General features: G+C 46.6%; 1 protein-coding gene across 2 annotated transcripts in view; it reads right to left on the bottom strand.

The window, feature by feature from the left end:
- SMARCC1 (SWI/SNF related BAF chromatin remodeling complex subunit C1) overlaps positions 1-27,132 on the bottom strand; it is a 97,985-nt gene that overhangs the window by 8,377 nt on the left and 62,476 nt on the right. The window contains exons 22-26 of one of the 2 annotated variants that reach the window (XM_074573831.1): positions 24,275-24,330; positions 20,914-21,028; positions 19,859-20,013; positions 13,068-13,202; positions 9,080-9,338 (exon numbers count right to left, since the gene is read on the bottom strand). In XM_074573831.1, coding sequence (XP_074429932.1) covers positions 9,080-9,338; positions 13,068-13,202; positions 19,859-20,013; positions 20,914-21,028; positions 24,275-24,330 — 720 coding nt within the window. The remainder of the gene's footprint in view (positions 1-9,079; positions 9,339-13,067; positions 13,203-19,858; positions 20,014-20,913; positions 21,029-24,274; positions 24,331-27,132) is intronic. The other variant, XM_074573832.1, reaches the window with a different exon arrangement.

The raw sequence follows: 27,132 nt of genomic DNA, 5'->3' as shown, positions 1-27,132 counted from the left end.
CATATCTTCAACACACACAAAAACCAAACAATTGCAGCTACAAGCCTGCAGAAGCCAAGTCAGACCAGCAGAAGCAACGGCAACTCAACCGGACAGAGCAGACAGGCGGCAGGGGCTGAGCCTTGCCGAAAACAAGAAACTAGAGAGAAAACATGGCCCAAAGACCTAGAGGGTTTTGTAGCAAAAGAAGATATTCACAGCTACGAGGGATGCTATCCGCTTGCAAAATTAAGGTTGATCAGGGAATAAAAATGTAAAAACTGGAACGTCACAGCTGTGTTTCAGAAAACCAGGGAAGCTGGGAACTGAGAAATCCCCAGCCTGGGAGCTTCCACATGAAGGAGCCTCAACCTCTCCAAGCGTAAATTTGGCCATCTTCCTTCTCACACCACGCGCCTACAAGATTCTCTCCGTGCTAATGGAGTGATTAATATTTAAAAAAAAACAAACCCTCTTCTGAAACACCTGAAGCTGGATCAGACTTACTACACCCCGAGTGGCTTCACAGGAGGTCTTAAGCTCTAACACCGGGGAAGCATTCCTCCAGCAAGAGGAAAGGCTGCCAAGCCTGCAGTAAGGCGAAGATTCAAGGACTGCGTTTTATATTCAAATCAAGGACAGCAAAAAACGGGCAGCCAACCCCGCGCTCTGACACAGCGCGCAACAATTTTACCTTAAAATTAGCTTAGGGCTCTTGCAGAGGAACAATCCTATCACATAGTAGAACTCCAAAACGCTGAAGTTGAGCAGTAACCAAGCACTACCCAACCAAACCGGGACTGAGCAAGGGGAAATTACTACTACCACTATGGCAAAAATGAAGCCCTATTTCTATAGAGATCGTATTTTTTTTTTTTTTTATTTTACAAGAGACACCGCTTCAAGACAGCAGCTCAAGCGTAAAACGTGGGAAGTGTGACCTACATAAGGGGGAGAGCTTAAAAACAGCAGACGCAGGAAGAGATAAAGCCAAAAGGTTCAATAAAACGAGATTTAGCAGGCTGAAAAAAAATAAAATCCTTTACACGTTAAGAGATCGTAGACATTTTCTAATGTGCGCTTTGAAGCATTCCACTATTAGCAAATTGCCAACTGCAGATTCACATCACAGTGAAACGGATGAGGAACAGTTTTTAAAGGATCTCCAAGGTATTTATCTCTATTAAATAAGCCTCTACCTCTATTAAATCAGCTACTTGAGGGGCACTGGAGCGGTAAAGAGTTTTAGTATTTTTGTTTCGCTGTAGCAGCCGATGGGGCGTGATGCACAAAGCCTGGAGCCGATTCAAATCCTCCTGCACACCTCTCTCTCCGTTTACCATTCAAAAGAGAAAATCTGCAAGCGCAGCCCGTGCTACGTGAAGGGAGTCCCTCCTTCGGCAGCCAGGATTTCGGCGAGGGGAAAAGCAGGCTGCGCTCTGACATTCCTCTGATCTCCGGGAGGGGACATGCCTCGCCGAAATCTCGATTTCCTACTACTAAATGAATTGTTTCACTGTCCCGAAATGGGAAGCAGCAGAGAATTGCTCCAGGACTGCCTGCCAGCTTCACCGCGGAGGAGCTCTGCAGCACTGCGAGATGTGCTCCTTCCCACCGGGAATGCTTCTCAGAAGACCGGGAAATCTGTACAACCTCCCAGACACGTCCTTTCCTTCGGCACGTCCTCTCCCCGCACGCACTGCAGCAGGCAATCCCATAGCCAAGAACTGTGAATAATTAACCACAATAACTCATTTAGCATCGCCTCTCGGGGGAGAGGCAGAATTTCCACTTCGCTTGCTTATTGCATTTCTGTCACTCCCCTCTGGCGCGATTCAGCCGGCGCTGACGACGGTGGCATCGGCGCGCTGAGGTCAGGCACTTCCCAACACCGAGGTGCACCGTGCCGGGCCCCGACACCCACAACACCCCCCAGCTGAGGACTCGCCATGATTTTTCCTGTAAGAAAGCACGTACGATGGAAGGTACTTTGCCGAGAAGCTGCTTAGCGTGTCACGCCAGCAAGGACAACCCTTCTGCAGAGCAGCACCGGTAACCTTCAAATATTAATGCATCTTCAATAATACATTCTTGTAAGGAGTCAGGAGCTGCTCAGACTTAGTGGAGAAGCTCTGCAGATGTTTAAGAGGACAGTTCAGCGCAAGTCTCTAAAGTATCATCCAGCATCCCTGGAGGAATCCCTAACTGACTCTTATTTACTATTCCAGCCCATAACGTCTCTTGCCTGGCTAGGTTGCATACAGTCAAGAATATACCCGAGAGCACCCAATGTGGCTTTAATGTTTCTGTGTTATCAACCACCAAAACACCTCACAAACCCACGACAACGCGTGTAATACGGCGCTGGATGAACACGGCAAACCACCCGTCTGACTTTGCTCCCCGCGTGCCTCCGGCCGGCGAGCTCATTATGTACCACGGCTACAAAGGAAGCACTGGCAGTCCTTAAAAAAATATTTAGCAAAAGGAAGTGAACTCAAAATCCTCATCTGTACCAAAAAAAAAAAAAAATCCTGGAATTGCAATCAGTCCAATAGGAAAGTAAATAGCATCCAGTAGCTCAATTTAAAACCACAAGTTTTAAATAATGAAATGTACAACACTTCCTTGAAAAGCTGCAAGCCCAAAATTACTTAGGGTTTTTTTTGTTTGGTTGGTTGTTTTTGTTGGTTTTTTTTTTTTTTTTTTTAATATTTCAACCATCAACAGAAAATTATGCAAAATATATTGGGGGAAAAGGTTATTAAAGTTACTCATCCAGCTCTAGTGGGAAGTGTGTCCTTCACCTCCTTATTCCATTTCTGCTTTGGGTCAGAAATTATTTACTAGCTGAAAATCCCCCTTGAAGGGAAGAGTCAATGACAGCTATTAATACGTATCTCTCTCTCTTCCTCCACGAATTTCAAGAAGTTTCTCGCATTACACACCACAAGTATCACTCGTACAGGGCATTTAGCATTCCACAGATAACCAGGATAGTGCGGAAGGAATTCAATAATGAGCTTCAAATGATACAACCAGCAGCGAGGCTGGTAGCGCAGGAAGAAATCGGGAATTTTATTTCCCGTTCTAGACTACAAGGCACAGCTTTTTTTACAGTGAAATTGGAATGCAATTTTATTTTTCTATTTGAAAAGTCTTCATTCCAGGGGAAAAGAGAGAACAAAATAAGCTCAGTCAAAATGAAGTTAAAGTAAAAAAAAAAAACTCTGGGAAAGGAACAAGTCATGGGACTTGTCTGAAATCAGTGCCCATGCCCAAAAACAGGAACATACTTTGGTCATTGGGTTGACCAGAATCTCATCACGCCCAGGCACCAAAGGACCAACTGATGGCAGCCCAACTGGCAATGAGGGCAATGAGGTCTCCCCTCAGCCTCCTCTTCTCCAAGCTAAACATGCCCAGCTCCCTCAGCCTCTCCTCACATGCCCTGGTCTCCAGAGCCCTCACCAGCCTGGTCGCTCTCCTCTGGACACGCTCCAGCACCTCAACGTCCCTCTTGTACAGGGGGGCCCAGAACTGAACACAGCGCTCGAAGTGAGGCCTCACCAGTGCCCAGTACAGGGGCACCATCCCTTCCCTGCTCCTGCTGGCCACGCTGTTCCTGATACAAGCCAGAATGCTGTTGGCCTTCTTGGCCACCTGGGCACACTGCTGGCTCATGTCAAGCTGGCCGTCCACCAGCACCCCCAGGTCCTTTTCTGCCGGGCAGCTTTCCAGCCACTCTGCCCCAAGCCCGTAGCGTTGCTTGGGGTCGTTGTGACCGAAATGCAGGACCTGGCACTTGGCCTTATTAAACCTCCTACAGTTGGCCTTGGCCCATGGATCCAGCCTGTCCAGGTCCCTCTGGAGAGCCTTCCTACCCTCGAGCAGATCAACACTCCCACCTAGTTCGGTGTCATCTGCAAACTTACTGAGGGTGCACTCAATCCCCTCATCCAGATCACTGATAAAGATATTAAACAAAACCAGCCCCAAAACTGAGCCCTGAGGGACACCACTGGTGACCAGCCGCCAAGAGGATTTCACCACATTGATCACAACTCTCTGGGCACGGCCATCCAGCCAATTTTTAACCCAGCAAAGAGTACACTTGTCTATGCCACGATTCACCAGCTTCTCCAGGAGAATGCTGTGGGGGACGGTGTCAAAGGCCTTACTTGAGTCCAGACAGACAATGTCCACCACCTTCCCCGCATCCAGAACGTGGGTCACATGGTCATAGAAAGAGATCAGGTTGGTTAAGCAGGACCTCCCCTTCCTAAACCCATGCTGGCTGGCCCTGATCCCTTGGTCCTCAGGAAGCCTCTCTGGCTGCGTGTTCTACACTGTCTGCTGCAAAATTTTTGCTTTATGCGGAATCCACCAACAGCTCTCCTCTCTGCAGGAGCTCTCCTGGCTCAGCTCGGTTTCCCTTTCACCCAACCTGCCCATGGGTGCTGGCCTTGGACGGATTCCAGCTCTACAGCAGGTCCCAGCAAACTCCATGGTCCAGCAGAACCAGATGTGGCCCCACTGCAAAGACCGACCCTGGACTGGAGATGTTCACCAGCTGTGTCCAGAGCCTGACCCTGGACTGGAGATGTTCACCAGCTGTGTCCAGAGCCTGACATCTAAGCTAAAGAATGTTTTTCTGGAGAGCTTCACCCGTAACTTTTAGTTATGAGATTTGGCTTAACTGCTTCTGCCTCTGAATCCAGAAGAGCCAGAAGCAGGAGTGTTGGGTTTTTTTCCCTTCCATTTACAAATGCCGTTTCAGATCCTTTCATCACTTTGTTTCCTACCATCTCTTCAGCTTTCGTCAATCACTTTAAAGACATGCGACTTCGCGTTTTGTTCATGGTCTGCTGAACCAACAGTTCCACTTTTAGTCACTATTGAGGTCAGAAACCTGTTTGAAAACATCAGTGAGGACCAAGGTAAAGTCTGGAGTTAAAACCACGCAGCTGAACAGGAAATCGTGCAGGGTATTTCCATCTCCGGCTTCCCCCCGGGGCTGTGTTTTGGAAGGATGCCCACTGGTGCTTTCTCAGTTACGGCTAAGTTGTTTTGGGATTTTTCCCTAACACAAACTGAATGGGTCAGGGTTCTTCCCGCAGAGCCGTTAGAGCAGCAGGCAGAGACTCGGCGAAGTCTCCAATAACATCTTCATACCTGACTGAAGAATTACGCCGTGGTATTCGTCACCGAGGTTTCCTGAAATCGGCCACCTTAGGGACAGATGGCAGGTTGGTACTGGAGAGAAGCGGAGAACTCAGGTAAGGCAATCGCTCCTCCTTGTTACAAAAGCATGTCAAGCTCTGCACTGGGAAGCTGTACACCCAGGGCTCTGAAGCCAGAGCTTCATCTACAGGACTAAGAGCAGCAAAAAAGAGAAGAAATTTAGAAATTTCTTCTAAAAGTGGATCTCAGCCCTTTAGCAGGGTGAAATTCATCTACCCAAACGCTCCAAATTGCGGTACCTCCACTGAGACTGCGGGCGACTCACGGGCAGGGACCCAGTGAGGGAACTTACGGGTGTGTGGTCATTAAGGTGAAGTTCCCCAGTCTGTTTCAAAGGGCCCCAAATTAGCAACCGAGCGGCAAAAATCGCTACTGATCTACGAAGGTACAGGTCTGCCATGAAAGTATTGGACTATTAACGCTCCAAGACTTACAAGTCCAATAAATACACCACAACTGCTCTAAAAACGTGTCAATAGAAGTTCTGTAGTATTTATCACAGCTTCACCGTGACCAATGTGATGTGATAAGGGATTATTTTTTAGTGTGTATAATACATGGGGGGGTGTCGTGTACACAAAATGCAAGCGCTGACCGTTTCAGCATGTCAGTGAGATTTCTGGAGGCTGCTGCATGCAACAGAGAGATTCCCAGCGGAGATTCAGCCTGTGACGATGTACTCATTTGTCACGGAAAGTCAAACTCTGGGCATTTTAACCTACCTAAACAGAAAATCAGGCCAATTTGTGAGTCACTGTCTCCGGGGACTGAAGGATCCCTAAGTTACTACTCGCACACCTCGCCAGGACTGGCTCGGAGTTGAACTCACTCGAGGAAACACTGAACTTTTCCATTTTCTCTCCTTACCCTCAAGTCATACAAAACTCCACCGTGAAGCCAACGGGCTTTGGCACTCATGGACCTCCCAAGCATTTCTAACAAACTTCCACCGAAGAGCCTAAGGAAAAGAGACGATTTCGCTTTCTAGGCAAGATCAGCTGGAATATGGTAGAAGCAGCAGAGGGGCTTGTCTTCAAACTCTCAAAGGGCCTCCGAATTCTCACCTTCACAAAAATGTCGAACCAGCACTGTGTCAGACGAGGTAAGAGGCGAGATCCCAGCCCCGTATCCGTACGGCATGCGACAGCACCAGCTGCTTCACTGCTGCGGGAGCCAGAAGTGCTGCGCCTCATCCATCACTTTGCCACCCTCTAACAGGAGGGGGTGGGAGGTGGTGGAAAAGTCAATCTATTGACTAACTTAAATCAAATCTGAAAAAAGAGACGTACTGACTAATTAACACAGTACCGCACTCCCCACAATACACACCGAGAGGAAGCGCTGGGGACACAGAGGGCCTGGATGATCACAATGGGGCTGAGGTAATAAGGCATTATGTGAACCAAGGATGTGAATATATTAGAAATCAAGTTTTATTAGTCCCCTAGTGAATACAACAATGCATTTAATCTTGTTACGTTTTCAGTCTCCGCCGCAGCGCGTAAGTAAGAGCTAGTCTAATGATATGCAATGATACCCCCCTTTAAGCTGTTTTCAATTTGCCGTTTTTCCATTTCACACAACGCCTCTCCATTCTGCTGCGAAGTGAACGGACCTGAGCTGTCAATACAGCATACGATAGACAAATTGAGCTACAATATTATCTGAATCCTGTAAAACAGACCACATTTTATCACGCTCCCAATTCAACTTCAGCAAAAACCACACCAGCTCCCAAAACAAATGCCCACAAGGGCAGAGCGAAGGCAGGAATTCACTGACTCTGCGCCCCTACAAAGACAGTTTCCTTCAGCGTCTAGATCACAAGACAACTCTCACCTTCCTCTCCAACGCGCATTACTCTGCATCTGGTGATTAAATCAAGTTGGATTACTGTGGAGATTCACGCAGTTGGATTAGATGCCTCGCATTTTCCTGGTCATCTGCAAATCCTGCCGGGTCTCCACGCCCTTCTGCTCTTTTCCAAACCACACTTAACACAGGTCTTCTCCCGAGACGAAAACTCAAGCTCCTGCGGGCTTTCTGTTGCCACGTCCTATTTTTGATCATGATACCCCAAACATTCCAGCTTCTTCAGCAGCAGCCGCCTATACAAGATCTTCCGAAATACTTCCAGCTAACAACCAACCAGTTACTCTTTTAGAACAGTTTTTGATCAAGCAGTTGACAATTGACAAAAGCTACTCTCCTTCGCTGTGGTCTAGTCAGACAATCGGGTTACTCCATACCAGGTGGTGCTATTCTATTTTAAACTACCGTTTCAACAACGTTTAGTAAGTATAGTGAAGCCGTCGATTCCAACTCCCATAAACATCTTCACAGCGAAAGTACAATATTTGGTAGCCCCAGTCCTTTCTAACAGTAAAATCGCCACCTAGTTTCTCCATCCTTTGATATTAGCAGTATTTCCACCCTTGAGGATATCCAAACCTCAAGTCCCCCGCAACCTGAGCCTTGCTCCGAGCTGGACTGGAGACTTTCAGCGTCTGCTTCTTGTCCCAGTCCTTTCCCTAAGCTTTCTTCCGTGGTGAGGCGTGTCACGAATTAGAGAATTTGAGGGAAGGATTGTTTTTCAAGCAGCATCTCTGCTCAGATCACCGGGCGTAAAAAAAAGTCTAAGGAAATACAAACAAGCTAAAAACATTCCGAAGTGGTACTTGGGGCATCTCCATTTCTTTACTTTAGAGCTTGACTGTCTCCAGGGACGGAGACTCCACTGCCTTGCTGGGCAATCTGCCCCAGGGTTTGATGACCCTCACAGGGAAAAAAAGTATTTTCCTGTGTCCAGATGGAATTTCACGTGTTTCAATTTGTGCCCCTTGCCTCTTGCCCTGTCACTGCGGCTACTGAGAAGAGTCTAGCACTCTCTTTCACTCCCTCCTTTTGGGTATTCATACACATCGGTGAGGTACCTCCGCCCCAAATCTGGTACAGGGGCCACAGCTATAAAAGGAAGCTGCAGCACAAGCAGAGCTCATCTTTCTAGCAAACCGTGTTTCTGTTTTATAAGCAGCATCATTATCACAGAATCACAGAATGGTTAGAGTTGGAAGGGACCTTAAGGATCATCCAGTTCCAACCCCCTGCCCTGGGCAGGGACACCTCCCACCAGACCAGGTTGCTCCAAGCCCCGACCAACCTGGCCTTGAACCCCTCCAGGGATGGGGCAGCCACAGCTTCTCTGGGCAACCTGGGCCAGGGGCTCACCACCCTCACAGCCAACAATTTCTGCCTCACATCTCATCTCAATCTCCCCTCTGTCAGTGCAAAACCCTTCCCCCTTGTCCATGGCTCTCCTCCCTGCTCCAGAGTCCCTCCCCAGCTTTCCTGGAGCCCCTTGAGGGACTGGAAGGGGCTCCAAGGTCTCCGCGGAGCCTTCTCTTCTCCAGGCTGAACCCCCCCAGCTCTCTCAGCCTGTCCCCACAGCAGAGGGGCTCCAGCCCTCCCAGCAGCTCCGGGGCCTCCTCTGGCCCCGCTCCAACAGCTCCGTGGCTCTCCTGTGCTGAGGCCCCAGCGCTGGAGGCAGCACTGCAGGGGGGTCTCCCCAGAGCGGAGCAGAGGGGCAGAATCCCCCCCTCGCCCTGCTGCGCACGCTGCTGGGGATGCAGCCCAGGCTGTGGGGGGTTTCTGGGCTGCCAGCGCACGTTGACAGCTCATGACCAGTTCCCCCCCACAGCCAGCACCCCCAAATCCTTCTCCTCATTACAAAACACTCCGTAACACAGACCATCCCTTACACCACCTGCAATTTCACCCAGCAGTACCCTCTTCCTCTGGTTTTACTCTATTGCGAGCGGTGATTAACGTAAGGGGGTTTTCTCCTCCCAGCTCTTACCTGGCTGTGGCGGGTGAGGTGGTGGCATTTGGTGGTGCATCATGGGGTACGGCGGGGGCTGCTGGTGGGGCAGTAAGCCTGGATGTGCTGGTGCCCCCAGGGGGTTCATGCCAGGCCCACTGGAGTGCTGGTGAGACTGCTGGGGGTTTTGGCTGTGCTGCTGCTCCATTTGCTGACGAGCCCTTAATTCAGCGTATTTCAGCTGTTCCATGTGGAAATTCTGGCGTTCTGTCAGCAACTGTTGTCTCTGCTGCTCTAACTACGTCAAAAATAAGGGAAAAAAAGGCAAAGCGAAGTTAAAAACTACACATTTAAAGCATGTTTCTGCAAATGAAATACCTATGCTACCGACGCACATCTGTCTGATTTGCAGCAGGTTTTGGTAAAGGGTCCAAGGCGTTTTCCAGCTGGAACAGATGAATTCACCTTGTTTTGTCCTAGAGTAATACAACTCCGTAATACAACTAACCCATTACTCAATAATGACTGTGCAGAACATCCAGCCTTAAGACAATTCCAGAAGAAACTGTACGTTTTTCTCCCAGTCTTCTGCGCGCTGGGACGAGAGGAACGGGAAACTAAAGAGATTTTCTAGGGAAAGATCAAAGCAGAACACGGGCGCCATAGCACGAGCTCAGTGATTACAGGCAGGATCCTACTCCGTACCTTTATTTTAAGTGTAGGACTTGGACGTGATGATAGCCAGACAGCAATGATCTGCACGATTAAGCAGTGTGTTAATTAAAAAAAATCCTCATGCAGTTTAGGCCTATTAATATAAAATAAGTTCTTTGTTTAATTATGAAGCCACGTGGAGGGTAAGCAAGCCCAAAATGAAAAGACAAACTACAGAAAATATTTCTTACTATTTATATGACTGATCATCGTCACGTTTAAGGAAACGTACGTCATTTGACTTACTTAAGAAAATCCCAACACATTTCTACATCTATTACTCTTAAGCAATTTGACATGTGGATTTATGTGACTAGTTCACAAATATTTAATGAGCATTTTAAGACATACTCCCTAATTCATCTGAAAAGCAGGTCGCCAAGGAGACTTGCACCTAGCAGAAGTTCTCCCCAGAAAGTCCCAAAGCTCCATCGATACTTTGTGTTAGCAGTTTGACTGCTGACAAAGCGCGGATGAAAACAGAATACACAGAGCACGCAATTCACCCATGGAACCAGATGGAGACAGACCCTCATGAATAATACATACTCCTTGTCGGGGGCTGCTTTTCTGCATGTAGGGACTACAATGGGATTATTCATGCTGCCATGACTCCTTTTTCCTTGACCGATGTGATACATTAGCGGGAAGAACTTGATAAAATGAAGAGACACGTACACCAATGGTGTAATTGTGCATGTGTGGAAACAGATTCCGTAGGTGGCAGGCGGTTCAGAGAAGAATTACTGCAAATGACCCGAAACAAAGGCTTAGGCAAGAAGTACGGCTACACCGCACTTCTTATAGTCTTTCTAGACCCTTTTACATTCCTGCTTTGCTCTCTTCACGGTACCCTATCCTGAAACAGTTTAAAAAAACCCAACAAAAGTCTTTACAAGCATCTGCAAACAGCATCCAGTGTCTGAAAACACACCTTGTACTTAGGAAAACCAGTGAAAACTTCTCTTCTACACTTTCCCTCCCCTCAGGATGAGGGAAGACAGTTGGACAAAGGCAAATAAGCACAAGTTATAACACAAGCTGCTCTTGCGACTGATGCCGAGCCCAAACACCCGGTTCTGTACTAGGTTCTTGCCTTTGTTCTAAGTATTTCAGAAGCAGGTTTACGGACACAACCGACTGTCGTAGCCCCAGATTAGCATGAAGACAACCGGTAGTAACACATTTTCTGGTGAGCAGTCTATCAGTAATTTGTATTTAGTCTCCCAAAACTCGGTTACACCTGCAGCGGATGGCAGGCAAGAGCAAGGGTAGGCACCTTAACGAAGATCAGCATCCATCAGTCTGCCTGACGACCTCCCTGCGCAGCCCGATTCACGAAATCGGCCACATTTCCAGGTACGTCGTCATGAATATGACACTCTTGACAATCTTCAAATTTGCAAGAGCGTGTTTTGGCGCTGTTGCAAAGTGCTTCACAATTAGAAGGGACTATTACAGGCCCTTAATGTTTACTCAATACAATAACCATCATTGTACTACAATTCCATCTTCAGCAAGTAACTCCTCCCTAAACAGAAACGGGTAAAGAAAACATTCATCTGCTATTATAAATTCTGGGTCAACAAGGCTCCTACCGACAGGATCCCTGGTTAGACACAGAGTTGGCAGCACTGAAGTTACTTTAGCCGAAATAAATGTGTTTTGCCTAAAAATCTAACACCCTCCAGTCCGCAACACAGAATTCTTTCAACACTTAGAATTGCCTTACCTTTGCTACAAGAAAAAGCCAGTGCAGCAAAAAAAGGACATATGCACAGTGTGCGACGGCACCTAAGGAATTTTTTCTTGCTTTAATTATTCCACTAAATATCCACAATGACAGGTGAAGAGAACGAATTTAACTACCAGAAAGCCAAGGGAAAAAACTGTATGCACATTTTTAAAAAGGAAGATGTCATATGCCTCAAAATGGAACGACCCCCCCCTTCCCCCCGCGCTGTCACTAGTAGAATATATCCCCCAAAGAAAGAAATCTGCAGAGAACCTTTTAAAAATAGTTAGGTCCATTTCTTGAGCTGCCAATCAGTGTCAGGGGCAAACACCACACCAAAATGGTTGTGGATGCTGAGCAATCTAGAAATTCTTGCTGATGTTCTGCTACAACAAAGACCACAGTTTGTCAGACTCTATCAACGTGATTAATGCCAACGTGAGGATGTAAATTCCATTAAATCCACACGGTAGGGCAAATGTGAAAACCCCCAGAATTATGAGTCAATACTTTCAATGCATTTAGAGTAATTGCCTATTGACAAAAACATGAGCAAGCTACACAACAGAAAAATAAAAAAAACCTGACTGCTCTCTGATAAACATGAAGTTTTGGGTGATCTTCACAGTAACTGGAGAGAAATCGCTTCTCTGAAAGCTTGCTGCACTATATTGATGTGTAACCCAGCCACTGACAGGCAGAGGCAGCATCTCTTCCACGTCATACCCCGATTTTAGGGATACACAAGTCTTCAGTAAGGTGTCACTAGTAGCGCTACAATATAATACAACCCTGGCTTGGGGGATGCATCGTGTATTTGCTCTCTTAGTGCCACCACCTTCTTCAGCTGGGGAGACCTCAATCGTGCTTCATCATTACATTTGTCAGCTCAGCTTTGTTCTATTTTGATACTTTTCTGGCGCCTATGAGCAACCACCTTTTCCCATCTCCTGGCATCCCTGCATCCTTCCCCTCTCTCCAAGCGGCCGTTCTCCTCCCCAGCTCAGGCAAACCCCTCACCACTACAAAACGAGAAGCTGTTACTCCCGAGCACGTCTCCTTCTGCTATTGCATCTCATTTTGAGGACTTTCCCAAGAGCTACTGGGAATGTCCTCCAAAAAAAACCTGAACGACATGCTTAAACCCAAATCTCCAGTCTAAACTGGGTCAGGAAGGAAAGGCAGACAGCTGGCTCCCTTCCCTTAGGGAAGGGACGTTTCCATCCCTTTCACTCTCTTTACGTGGAAAAGCCATTCGTACACCAGATCTCATTCACGTGGCAAGGCCTACGTGAAGGCTCAGGACCAATTCCACATTCCTGCTTAGGTGACAGGAGCAAGGATTAGGAAGCAAATCTAGGATACCACCAGTCTGCCGCTTGTGGTGGAGGGAAGATGTGGGTAGAGGAGAGACTCAAACACCACTGCAGGGGGTAATTACGAATTCCAGCTGAGGCAGAGAGACCTGCATAAAGGCGAGAAACAGCTGAAGTTGCCGGTTTTCCAGCTGTTCGCACACACAGATCTTGGCAGCGACTGATCTAATCCAGAATTTCATATTAGTACCCTCCTACTTACTGCCTCTTTCTCTCTGTCCATAATGGTTTCCAGCTCCTCAAAATGGCGAAGTTTTATCTCCAGCTTCTTCATCTGCGTTTCCACCAGAAGGGCAACCAGGGACTTGATCTTTCTTTCTTCCACTGCTGCTAGGTGCTGAGGACAAAACACAGGTGTTTGCTTTACACACATTTCACAACACAAAGCGCTTTAAGGGAACAAATAAGCCTGCATTTAAGCTTCAGCCATCCTATTCCACTTCTGGACAGAAAACCGGGCATTATCAATCTCATGCTGAGAACCAGAAGCCTTTGGAAGACTGTTAAGGTTTTAATGAAATAAATAGGTGTCAAGGTTTAATACAAGAGGTATTGTGGATGCTCAGTCCTCAGAAGCAATCCGGCTTTGCCTCGAAGCCTTCCGAGCGCTGTGTAACAGAGAGCACTTTCATGGAGATGCAAATGAGGGAGCAAGGGGATGTTCTACGGAGTCAGCTGCAGGTCATCCAAAAAGCTCTCACCAAAACACGCACAGGAGGCTTTTACCTGGAACGACCCACAAAACCCGTGAGACGACTCTTGCATTCTTTGCCATTTAAGTGTTTTTTGCTCAAGTACATGAGAAGCTATCTATGGAGTTAAGCACGTTCCCACTACGTGCAGCACCACACCAGTAAACCATAAGCTTTCTCGGTGCAGCAGTTCCACCTCGGGCTAGGGAGAGCTTACAGAGGCATCTCTACACAGATATTAGAAGAAACTGTTAAAAAAAATAAAAATCTCTCCAGTTCCCTTTTCTAACCAGGTTGCACAGTATTCCTACTGCGGAAGAAAGCTGAAGGCAAAGCTGTATTTAAACTGCAAAAGCGAGCTGCAGAAAAAGGCAAATAACATTCTTTACAAGGCTTTAGCTTTACCCCATTTATATATACACACACACATAAATGACACAGTAGATATATACGTGTAGATATATGTGATATATGAGACAGCCTATAAAAGCGTTCCACGTTCTCCAAGTGTGAAATGCATGTTAACGACAGTTTCTACCAGCTTTTGCTAAAAGCTTGCTGCTCATATTGAAAATAGACTCAAAATAAAACGCCCATCACACGCACCGCTTGGAAGTTTCTGTATTCACAGTCGAAGGATGTTTCCCAACCACTGCGTCCAGGCAAAGCCTCGCTGACACGTCCAAGGGTTAAGGAGGAAGGAGGGTTGGCTTTGGGGCAGGGAAAGGTGAGGGGAAAAAGGCAAAAAAGAAAAAAGCTGGATCTCATCCAGCTCAAGCTGCACACGGAGACTCATATTTAGCAAACGGTGCCCCAAACCTTGGCTGGGAAGCAGGAGAAATACCGAGCCGCAGAAAAGAAGCGTTCTGAAACTCCCTGGTTATCCCAATTATAATCAGAATTTCTCAAAAATGTATGAGATTGTTTCCACCACTAGTATGTTGCGTCATTTGACAGCATTCACCCCCGGTAACCCACCAGCAATAAAGCAAGTCTGCAGTAAATCTAGAGAACGTACATGCAAGACTCCCACCGAGTTTAATTTTCATTCAGGTAGTTTGAGAACCAGAGTGGTCCCCCAAGTTCATCTAATAGCACGCCACTGGGAAAATCACACAGGCTACTCAATTAAATACTGACCAAACAACGGTGCACATGTCTGAAATAAAAATAACTGAATGGCTGACAGAGCTAGAAAATTTAATGTTAATTAATGCTCTTTAGTAAAACAAACTAATTTGTATGAAAAGTGAGAGTGACAGAAGTACCTCTGTTGATACACACAGCCTTCTGACAGTCGTTTCTCCTTGCTTGATGCGTGCAATTTTAATAATGAAACCAGATTAACAAAATCAGCGTGGCACACAATTAGGAAAAAGACAGGTCTCAAAATACACATTAGAAAGGAAACCACCATTGAAGTGTTTCCTGAAGAGACACAGAGAGACCTCTCCTCAGCCTGGCCTTTCGCGTGGACAAAGAACAAGTCACCACTGACTCTGCAGTGGACAAAAAAATAGCAAGATAAAATTAATAGTGACTTAAATTGCCTGATAAAGACATTGCTGCGTCCACCTTAAGTCATAAATAAGTGAAAAAGAAGATGGTATGTGACTTTATCCTGGGACACGGCAATTCTGACTGACCTGAGCATGACTAAGCTGGGTAGACCTGGCCTCTGGCTGAGCGCCAATACGGCACAGTGCTTTGGGTCACCCCTTAAACACAGGGGTCCCAAACACAAGTAGAGCAATTAGTGCCTCTGCGCCTGGGCTCGTGCTCGTTGCCACAATACCGACTCTGGTTTCTCTGCTCAGCGATCCCCTCTGGGTGAATACTGATAAACCCGGGAGCAAGCACAAGACGAGTTACCAACCCAGTGCAACCGTGTTACAGCAGCCTCACAGAACCGAGCCCATCCCCTCCTCTTCTTAAACCCAACTCTGGTTGTGAAATTCGCTAATCACAGCAAGAGCATGAGTGTGACAATTTGTAGAGACAACTGTAAAACTAGACCACAAGAGACCTCTGGAAAACGGATAGCGTCGGAGCACCATCCCACTGGAATACTGTGATGAAGTCCTCATCCACACGCCAGAGGTTAGCTGAAATTGCAGCAGGCAGGGAAAATTACTCCTTCTTCCTTCCTTCTTCCTATTTGGTGAGCGGAGACCAGATGCTTCAACCTAGTTTTTGTTTGCGAGGCCAAGAGGGAAGTTAGTTAGTCTTGTTAGTCTCACCTCTGTCCCTGGGAAGGTAATGGAGCGACTCATTCTGGATGTCATCTCCAAACACGTTGAGGAACAGGAAGTCATTGGAAGTGGTCAGCATGGATTTACCAAGGGTAAATCATGCTTGACCAATCTGATAGCTTTCTATGACGTTATAACGGGTTGGCTGGATGAGGGGAGAGCCGTAGACATCATCTACCTTGACTTTAGCAAGGCTTTTGACACTGTCTCCATAACATCCTCATTAGGAAGCTGAGGAAGTATGGGCTAGACGAGGTGATGGTGAGGTGGATTGAGAACTGTCTGTGTGACAGAACTCAGAGGGTTGTGATCAGGAGCATAGAGTCTAGTTGGAGGCCTGTAACCAGTGGTGTCCCCCAGGGGTCAATACTTGGTCCAATTTTGTTCAGTATATTCATTAATGACTTAGATGATGGGACAGAGTGTATCCTCAGCAAGTTCGCTGATGATACCAAGCTGGGAGGGGTGGCTGACACTCTGGAGGGCCGTGCTGCCATCCAGCGTGACCTGGACAGGATGGAGAGCTGGGCAGAGAAGAACCTAATGAGGTTCAACAAAAGTAAGTGCAAGGTCCTCCACCTGGGGAGGAAGAATGCGAAGCACCAGTATAGGTTAGGGGTGGACCTGCTGGGAAGTAGTTCTGAGGAGAAGGAGCTGGGGGTCCTGGTAGACAGTAAATTATCCATGAGCCAACAATGTGCCCTTGTTGCCAAAAAGGCCAATGGAATCCTGGGCTGCATAGGGAAGAGTGTGGCCAGTAGGTCGAAGGAGGTCATTCTCCCCCTCTACTCTGCACTGGTGAGGCCACAACTGGAGTACTGTGTCCAGTTCTGGGCTCCCCAGTTCAAGAGAGACAGGGAACTGCTGGAGAGAGTCCAGCGAAGGGCAACGAAGATGATGGAGGGACTGGAGCACCTCCCTTATGAGGAAAGGCTGAGAGAGCTGGGACTCTTTAGCCTGGAGAAGACAAGGCCGAGGGGAGACCTTATTATGGCATAGAAGTATCTAAAGGGTGGGTTGAAGGAGGATGGTGCCAGACTCTTTTCAATGGTTCCCAGTGACAGGATGAGGGGCAATGGGCACAAACTGGAACATAGGAAGTTCCGTTCAAATACACGGAAAAACTTCTTTACAGTGAGGGTGACAGAGCCCTGGAACAGGCTGCCCAGGGAGGGTGTGGAGTCCCCTTCTCTGGAGATTTTCAAGACTCGCCTGGATGCAGCCCTGAGTGACGTGCTCTGGGCAATCCTGCTTTAGCAGGGGAGTTGGACTGGATGATCTCTAGAGGTCCCTTCCAGCTCTGAAGTTTCTGTGATTCTGTGAGGTGATAAGACTATCTTTCACGAATGAAACAGAAGCAATAAAGGCAGCAGATTAACACAGAACTATCTAAATTAAGGCACACAATGGGAAAAACTAAGTCCTGCCATGCATACATTCCAGCACGAGATGAAAAAGGTCCTACAGTGAGTTTCTAGAGCAGCAGCAGAAAAGAACCAATTAAAGACGTAATTTGATTTGCCTATAAAGAGAAGACAGGAGGCAGCTGCCTGCAAAAAGAAGAAATGTGACTTTAGCAACAGGGTCCCTTCTATTCCAGATTTTACATTTCTAAATACCTACACGTGAAAAGAGCAGTTGATAACCGAAGGCTTTTTAATTCAGCAGGTGAAGGGAAGTGCTGCTATGGCACAACGGTTCGTGGCTGAAGCATATCAGATTAGGAAGAAAGGCTAACAGCAAAGTTTACCACCCATGGAAAAACTTACGGACAATTACAGGTTTTGCATCACTGGCAGTTTTGATATCAGTGTCTTCTAAAAAAGACATATTCAATCACAACTACCTCAAAACAGAAATTCAGAGAAGTCAAGGGACCAATGCTACGCATGAGGTCAAATTATGACCAGAACGGTCCTTTCTGGCAGTGTCAGCGATGGATCAAGAGCTACAGCAGCAGCTCTGCGGCGCAATCCCAACCGGACAAAAGCAAACAGAAAATGTCCTCTCTCCTGCAGATTGCTATCAGGTGCTACCTATGCACAGAGAGGAAAAAAAACTTGCATCGATTCAGGAATCTGAGAAGAAAATGGGGGAAAGGGACTTTAATTCTGTTTGTAGAGAAGCTATAACCTGTAAAAACACATTTAAAGTTGTTGCTCTGTTCATACGTAGTAATACAGAGTCTCACCCCTGAATGTCCACGTTCCCTGGACACCATTTCTCAAATAGGACAACCTATTGCTGAAGCCACTTAGCCTAAATGAAAAAAAAAAAAAAAGCCACTTCAAGTGCCCGCCTTTAACCCCTGCTTCTCCTTAGAAGTCAACTGCAATTTCTTCTACAATATAAAATCGTAAGGAAAGCAACTTTGTCACAGCTCTTCACACGACCAGGTCTTGAATTTATTAGGAAGAACCGAATTACCCTCTCAGACAAGATGCAGCTCACTGAAAGCCTTAATATTGTCTGGGTTTTTAAGTGCAAGTGGAAAGAGAAATCCCAGTTGAACTTGAATTCTACTCTAAAGCGTGAACACCCTAATTATAATATATTATTCCCTGTAATATAAAGCTAAAATTCTTCTAGAATATTATTATTACCATAATGAAAACTGCCATTAGCCAAGTCCCTTTTCCTTCTAGCACTCGTTATTGGCAAGGGAAGGAAAGCAGATCACCTTCATTTGGAGAAAGTAGCCTTCCATAAAATAGAGATTAAACTTCATGCCTCCTTATATATATATGCAGGGTTTTTTTTTCAACTTGGCTGAAAATATCTCGAAGTCTGATGAACCGAAAGTAAAGCTGCTCTCAGTGAAAGAGCGCAGCGCTTGGAGCATCCCCGGCTCGGGTGCAGACAGGTGAGGTGACGCACAGGGCAGCCAGCGAGGACTCCGCACGTCACCGAACTAACGAACCTGGAGTTTGCCTGCAAAGTGGGATCCCACACAGCGAGGGTGCCTGAATTCATGCAACTTGTGACTTCAGAACCTGGCTTGAAAGGTAATAACTAAAACCATCCTCAAATCTCATGGGTTCATAAAGGTGATGACTGTATCATCATGACAACGCCACACTGTCCTCAACATACATGATGCAGCCGGGAAAAAAGTTCGTAAAAGTTAAGAGTCAAAGATCAGACTGGAAAAGTCAGCGTGACACACGCAACACTTCATTAGGTCCACTATTACGTCCTGGAAATCCATCGGGAGCTAAACACCATCCATGCTTTGCTTTTGGTGCTTATAAAGTAGGTGACATGAAATTTAGGATTGAATACAAGAGGGATTAAGAAACCTAAACTACACAACTTGAATCCAAAGAACAAAATACGTGAAGAGAAAATGGATTTTTGAGAAAGATGTTCTGAAAGAAGCGAAGGCGATCTGGTTCCTGCAGAAAGAAAATGACAGACAACATGCAATCAGTAATTATAGGGGAAAGAAAAGCTATTAGATAGGACACCGATTCAAACCACAGCTCATTAAGAGACTACAGATAAACAAACAGAAGTTTAACGATAGGAAGACAAGAACGTGCTTCCAACAGACACACAGTACCTCTTAACAACATCAAAAAAATAATCATTAAGTTGTCTATGAAAATTGTAATGCTCAAATTGAACATCGCATTGTTTTTACAGACAAAGAGTCCAGGCGCGGAGGGCTTGTGCGAAGTCCACAGAAGAGCCGGCGGCACAGCAAAAAAGGCAGCGTAAGGGTTCTGCCACCCAGGCCCACGCCCTCAGCATTACAGCCAGACCCATCGAGCGGATAAAAGTCTTTCCAAAAATGACAAACACATTTTGGGGCTACTTCTTAGGGATGTTCATCTTCATAATCATAAACGTAGCTGCCTAAGTTAAAATTATATTATACTATTTCACCTAGAAGGTCAAGGAGAAAAAACTGAAGATGGCACTTGTGCTCCTTCAAGGTATTAGAGATGAGAACACGAACCCGCACAGATCTGGAACAAAAGGCCATTTTGAGAAGAGCTCTAATGCGAACTGGAACCCAAGCCAATGGACATCTGTATAAAACAAACCTTTGCTTTGGTGGCAGCTGAGGCAAGGGCAGCAGCTGCAGCTGTAGCTACGTTTCCTTCCGAGATTTCATGTTCCACTTTCTTCTTCCCAGCCTCGTTCTCTTTGTCTTTGCTGGCATCAACGTTCTCCTTGTTCTCTTCTGCCTCCTTTTCTTCTGGAAGAGATTTACCGCCAAATCCGTTACGGGCATTCTCCCCTTGTTAACAGTATCGTGGCAGGACAGGAATTGCACCACGCACACTGTTAGTCGTCAAACAAATTAATTCATCCACACACTGTCACATTTCTACGTTATAGTACCGCTACTCGTCCAAACGCTGTCGTGGGAACAATTCTAGTCTAAGGGGATCTCATCCAACAAACAGGGCAACTTTAAACGCTTTTAGTTTCCATCCTGTCAATTCATCTTCTGCCATCGCCTTACTCGCATCAGAACAATTTCAGCCACGTTTCCAAATTGACTCCATTATCACATCACACCCAAATGCTTCTCGTTCTACCTGGTGCTAAAATACTAAACGTAAGTTCCAGGAAAAAAAAAACCACAACAATATATCCATGTGGTACAAGGGGAGCACGTTAAAAATAGATAAGAAGAATAATGTTTTGTGTAGGAAAAACACAGTAGTCCTCAGCCTGTCAAAATAAAGGCTCTGCATCACTTCACAGGGAAATGGAGCTAACGTATTAACTTCTAAGAGTAGAAGTGAGCAGTCCCATTTCTTTGCATCGAGAGCAATCAAAACGGGGCGCAATACAGGCAAAAGAAAGTAATTTATATGACCTACACACACTTTGCTACTGCAATTTCTTCACCCAGTCACTACACACAGCGACAGAAAGCTCAGCCGAGGTCTAAAATGAGTTCAAGCAAGAATTTAGTGCCCGAGCTTCGCAGTGAAATTAAACTAGAATATTTACTACTGAAGCATGAAGCAGCCTGATGTGCAAGAGGAAATATTTCTGCCACAGCTGAGTTTATGGTCTGTTCCAACCACTTTAGAAGAAGGCTATTAAAGCTAACGCAGCTTGAGGAACAGCTGGGAACCATTACCTGGCTTGGGCTCTGCAGTCACTTCACTGTCTTGCTCTTTTTCTGGATTTCTCTCATTTTCCCCTTCTTGTACTTTATCACCTTCCTCAATTTCACTCTCCGCTTTGTTTTCAACCTAAATGGGATGAAAGATTGAAGAATGAGCGCTATACAAGGCGTTCACTGTTAACTCGGTTTAGAGCTTTCAAATTAATTCACTATCATAAAGGAAGAGATTAAATTTTAAAGGTTCACTGCTACTAAAGCCCATTTTGACAATCGTAACTGAAATCTCAATTAACAAAGTAAGTGCTTTGCTGGACGAGGTCTACCAGATTCAGTAACCCAGGCCAATCACCTTTAGGGCTACCCAAGATGATGACGGGACCAGAACACCTCTCTTACGAGGAAAGGCTGAGGGACTTGGGTCTTTTTAGTCTGGAAAAAAGGCAACTGAGGGGGGATCTTATCAATGCTTATAAATACTTGAAGGGTGGGTGTCAGGAGGATGGCCTTTATTTTCTTGAATACAGATTTAAAAGTGGTCATCAAAATTCTTGGTGGAGAGGCACCTAATGAAATTCAACACAGGCAAGCGTAGGGTCCTGCACCGAGGGAGGAACAACCCCATGCACTGCTACAGGTGAGGGGCTGACCTGCTGGGGAGCAGTTCTGTGCAGAAGGACCTGGGAGTCCTGGTGGACAAGTTGCTCATGGGCCAGCGATGGGACCTTGTGACCAAGAAGGCCAATGGTCTCCTGGGGGGCATTCAGGAGAGCATGGCCAGCAGGGGGAGGGAGGTCATCCTCCCACTCTGCTCTGCCCTGGGGAGGCCGCATCTGGAGCACTGGGTCCAGTTCTGGGCTCCCTGGTTCAAGAAGGACAGGGAACTGCTGGAGAGGGGACAGCAAAGGGCTACCAAGATGATGAGGAGACTGGAGCATCTCTGTGATGAGGAAAGGCTGAGAGCCCTGGGGCTGTTCAGCCTGGAGAAGAGCACACTGAGAGGGGATCTCATCCATGCTCAGCAATATCCAAAGGGCGGGTGGCAAGAAGATGGGGCCAGACTCCTCTCAGTGGTGCCCAGTGACAGGACGAGGGGCAACGGGCACAAACTGGGACACGGGAAGTTCCACCTCAACATGAGGAGGAACTTCTTCCCTGTGAGGGTGGCAGAGCCCTGGCACAGGCTGCCCAGAGAGGTGGGGGAGTCTCTGTCTCTGGAGACATCCCAAACCTGCCTGGACGCGTTCCTGTGCCACCTGCTGTGGGTGACCCTGCTCTGGCAGGGGGTTGGACTGGGTGATCTCCTTCTCACCCCTCCCATTCTGTGATACAAGAATCCCTGAACTGAGATGACAGATAACAACATGTTCTGCTCCCCCATTTATTCCAGTAGTTTTTATATAAAGTTTTATATCCTTGCCAGTGTCATCTGCCACGTCAGCAATTTATACAGTATCCAACTACCCGCACAGCTCCAAATTCTGCCCAACTCATGGTCACAACGGCGTCCTGTGGCAATAAATGCTACAACCGAGGGTGCTCCTCTCCCGAATTGGCTGGGGAGAGCAACATTTGCAAAATGAAAATAAAATAAAAATATTTCTTGTTAAAATGTAGATGTCATAACTTGGTATTAATGAAATCAGCAGCAGGTTCGTGCTCAAGAGTGGAAGCATCATTTTCCCCTTGAAAATACAAACTGACCTGAATGTTTCTCACTTATTCTGCTCTACAGAACAACGCAGCTTTTCGAGCTCTGCCCAAGTCTTCTACACTTACATCTACCTAAATGTACCTGACTCTTTACCAGAAAGGCAGCAAAAGATCTATCTCAAAAACGGAGTGAGAAGCAACATCATGACTACACTCCGCAGCCACGAGGTTAGTTTTATTTCATTTATTTGACTAAACAGGCAACATAGAAATACCACCTGTTGCTGCAGACTCAGGAAGTGCTCACCACCATTTATTTAGCAGGCTGGTGGTGCTAATTCCATGATGAGTTTAATTCCAGTTCAGGTCTGGAAATCACAGCCAGAGCCGTTATTGTAGACTGTCTGAAAAGAGGTACTGTATTTGTAGACATGGGATTATAAAAAAATGCCAAACAATTGCGTTCTTGGAGGCACTATCAACAGCTTGAAGGAATTAATTTCTAAATATCTCATATTTATGGGCAGGATGCACCATACCTAACATCAGAAGTACACAATACACACACCTATAACCCAGAGTTAGCCCAGGCCTCTTGCAAAGAGGAGTTTTATCGAGCAGCTCAGCTCCAGGCGCCTTCCTTTAGTCAGCCAGATCTCATCCTCCCACGTCCACCGAGCCGCACGCGATCGTGCAGACAGAACAGGTCCGTAACTCGCATTGTTGTTGGAGAACTGCGATGCAGCAGAGGCAACAGTTTCATCCAGGTTCTCCGTTCAGCTCTGCACAACTCACCCGTCTCCTGGAAAGCCCCGACCTCTCTGTTGTCAGAGCTGAAAGCTGCATTCAGCGCTGGGAAGGCAATTTGTCGTAAGACAAACTCTCCTAGAGCAAGACTTCAAAGTGATGCTTTACACCACTACAAGCCACGAACCATAACGTACCAACGTCCTTCTGCAGCTCAAGTCTCTCATTCTTTTGATAGCACCCAGTCCCAACCTTTTTCCCTCAGGACTAGAAAACAACACACCGACGTCTCATTCCTGTTCTTTGCCCAGCAAAAAACCCATCTCTATACGATGTCTCTAGACACGTGTCCAGAGAAGGGCAACGGAGCTGGTGAGGGGTCTGGAGCAGGAGTCTTGTGAGGAGCGGCTGAGGGAGCTGGGGGTGTTCAGCCTGGAGAAAAGGGGGCTGAGGGGAGACCTTCTCGCTCTCCACAGCTCCCTGAAAGGAGGGGGTAGCCAGGGGGGGTCGGTCTCTTCTCCCAAGAAACAGGCCATGGGACAAGAGGAAACGGCCTCAAGTTGCGCCAGGGGAGGTTTAGGATGGAAATTGGGAAAAATTTCTTCCTGGAAAGGGCTGTCAAGCGTTGGAAGAGGCTGCCCAGGGCGGTGGTGGAGTCGCCATCCCTGGGGGGATTCAAAAGCCGGGCAGACGCGGTGCTGAGGGACGTGGGGTAGTGGTGGGCTCGGCAGGGCTGGGCTAACGGTTGGACTCGAGAAATCTTAAAGGTCTTTTCCAACCTAAATAATACTATGGCTTAGAAATAAATCCCTCATAAGAAAATGACGCACCATGAAGACTGAAAAACCGTTCCCTGTGGACACACCCACAGACCAGCACATGCCACATTTCTTACATGGCATTTTAGAACACAATAATTCAGGTTCCTCAGTGTCAGAACTACCTCTTCAGAACCAGTGTACCGAGCCAAGCTTACCTTCTCAGACTGTTGCCCATCTGTCTCCGTTTCCATCTTTTCTTCTTCAGCTCCATCTGAGAAAACAAATAAAGTATTTACAGTTGTCATAACACGCATTTATCATACTCAACATTTATTTCAGGGTTAATTACGGTTTTCTGATCTCTACTAACAGTGGTTTAAAGAAAGCCACAACACTAAACTCCTGTAAGACTAAAAGCTTATTACACTAATTTTACTTTAAAAATCAAGTTTACTTGCAAATTTAAAATTTGACCGGTTTTTCTTTTCAGTCCAATGAACAGGACAAAACATTAAGTTATCTACGCTCTGCTGAAACACCCAGTTTACCCACATAGAGAGAAACCATCAAATCTATCAATTTCAGCGACATAAAGGACAGTTCAACGCACAGTTCTGCAGTATTCAAGTCATAGACTAATCCCCCTTGGTAAGTTGCAGTATTATAAAATGTTTTTCCCAATACAGCCAATTTGATTCTGTAGGTGGTTGTCGGTTACGTGATTAACCTCAATTACGGTGCTGCCAGACTTGTAATTCCTCCTTAGCACAAGATCCCCTGAGCTGCTTTCGATGAAAGGTCTATCCAGAGGCATTGTCACGTGCTGCAGGTCAACCGAAGATTTAAATTCCATTTTGCAGGTGGTGTAAATACCAGAATTCTCCAAAGCAGACTTCAAAATAATTAATTCAACGCCAGAGTAACATTAAGCACTAGCAAATCTGTTAAAGCACTAACATGGTTCTTAAACACTAAGGATCTCTTGTTATTTCTGGCGCCAAAGTCACTGGAGTTCAAGATCCTCCGCACTGGTTTGACGTGAAACTCTGCACGGTGAAACCTCATTTCCCACCCTTCGTACCTGCTGCTCTGCATAAACGCGACGACCAACTGGTTCTCCAGTCCTGTGTGGCTCTTTGTGCTGTTCCTCCAAACACATCTGTCCCAAAACCACTCTGAAATTGGACCCAAGCCCTCAGAAATACATTCAAAGCACGTGTTTGAGTCTGAACTGAACAAAGAAGCTGAAATCAAAGAAAGTGGCCCACAAGGGGTAGTTCTATGGTAGATGTTTCCTGGACAGTGCTCTCACTCAGAACTTGATCGTTCATTCTCTTGCTTCTTCCTCAGCTGTAATGACACCAATACTCGTGGGTTTGTTGAAGACAGGATCAATGAAACGATTAAAGTGAAACCCTAACACTCCCTTCGCCTCCTCACTGAAAGAAGCCGTACTGCAGCTCCTCAAGAGCCCAACTGCAGCTGCCCAGTTAGGTGCTAAACAAGCTGTGAACCATGTTTTGAGCACAAGAGCTGCTTGTTGGTTAGATATAAAGCAAGAAAAGAACATAAATTACAAGCTGAAAGCTCTTGAGTTTCCTCTGCGTCCAAAAGATAGCCATCCAAAGAAACGGAGCTGAGGCTGAATGAACACACCTCCCGACAACGCTGTCGCAGGGCAGCCTGCTCAACAGCTTCCCGAACGCTCTGAAAAACCAGAGCTGAGCTGCACCTTCAGTGCTAACGCTGAAGACAACACGAGCATTGAGCGAGCTCTGACTTCTCCCCAGTGGCTTCAGGTATTTGCTGACAGACGCTGTAAGATGCGCAGGGCTCTCCATAAAGGCACCACTTGGGTTCCCTGGGCAATAACAGTTTCCTGGACTTCTCCAGGAGGTGGAGCTTCAGCCTTACACCATGCCCTCAATCTTCAGAAGATAGACATGAAACAGCCTCTGCTAAGACTGGCTCCAAGCCAAGGTTCCCATACTGAAGTCATGGAGTACTTCCTTATGGAAAAAGAGAAGTGTGCCGAACACATGTTCATGAAACCTCTACTGAGAGTAGAAGCAGCTCACCTACACCACTGCAGCCTCCAATTCTGAACTGGTCATCAAAAATCTCCATCTAGTACCTGACCAAAGAAGTCTTCCTCTCCTCAGAGGTCAAAACAGAAGGGTACAAGTCATTTGGGATATGAGCTATTTGGACACTTGGCAGGTTCTCTCACTGCCGTGGATGTGTGGGTCTGGAGAGCACCCGCTGCCTCTCACACCTTCCCATTCGGAACCCAGAACAAGTCTGCCAGACACCCATAAAAACCTGACCTTGACCCCAAGCACCTTCAGAGTGCTCTACACCACCAGGCCTGAGAAAACCTTAGCTTCAATACGCAACTACTGACTGGGATTCCTGCTATCGCTCGTTTTTCTTTTTCTGGCTGACCAGCCTGAGCCCTTCAAGCTTGTAACCGCTTATTTACTGCCTGCTTGGCATTCAAACAGCTATTACAGAGATACCTGGAGAGTTCTGCCAGAAGAGAGCCAGGCGCCCTCGCCTTACAGATTGCTTTTTGAGTAGCAACTGACCAGCTATCGTTCCATCTAACCTCACGTCTACAGCAGAAGACTAGGTAACAGCCTCACTGGTACGCAAGTGAGACCTAAATGAGGAAGGAAAAAAAGGGAAAAATCAAATCCCATGTGTTACCGTGTGCTGGATGATGCACCTCGTAAGAGAAATGTGTGTCTTAACAGCAGTTAGTATCTTCTCGTGCTTAGTACACAGCTCTTGGTGCGAACCCTTGGTTCATTCATTGAATTATTCCTTCACAGAACACGTATTAAAAGTGTTCCTACTACAGATAGCAGGCCTCTGAGATAAGAGGATAACAGCCAGCATACTGATGGAGAATACCACAAAGGTGTCTCAATAAGGTACTACTACTTCCTGGTATTTTGCTCATGGATTGTTTAAAATCGTGATTTATTTGTAGCACCCAGCTGTTCTGCATGGACGGAGAAGAGGAAAGCGTCAGCACAACCTCGTAACTCCTTGTCCAGGATCTTAGTTT

The sequence above is a fragment of the Larus michahellis genome, chromosome 2, assembly GCF_964199755.1.
Source record: "Larus michahellis chromosome 2, bLarMic1.1, whole genome shotgun sequence".
Taxonomy (NCBI): Eukaryota; Metazoa; Chordata; class Aves; order Charadriiformes; family Laridae; genus Larus; species Larus michahellis.
This window is presented reverse-complemented; position numbering and strand designations above follow the sequence as displayed.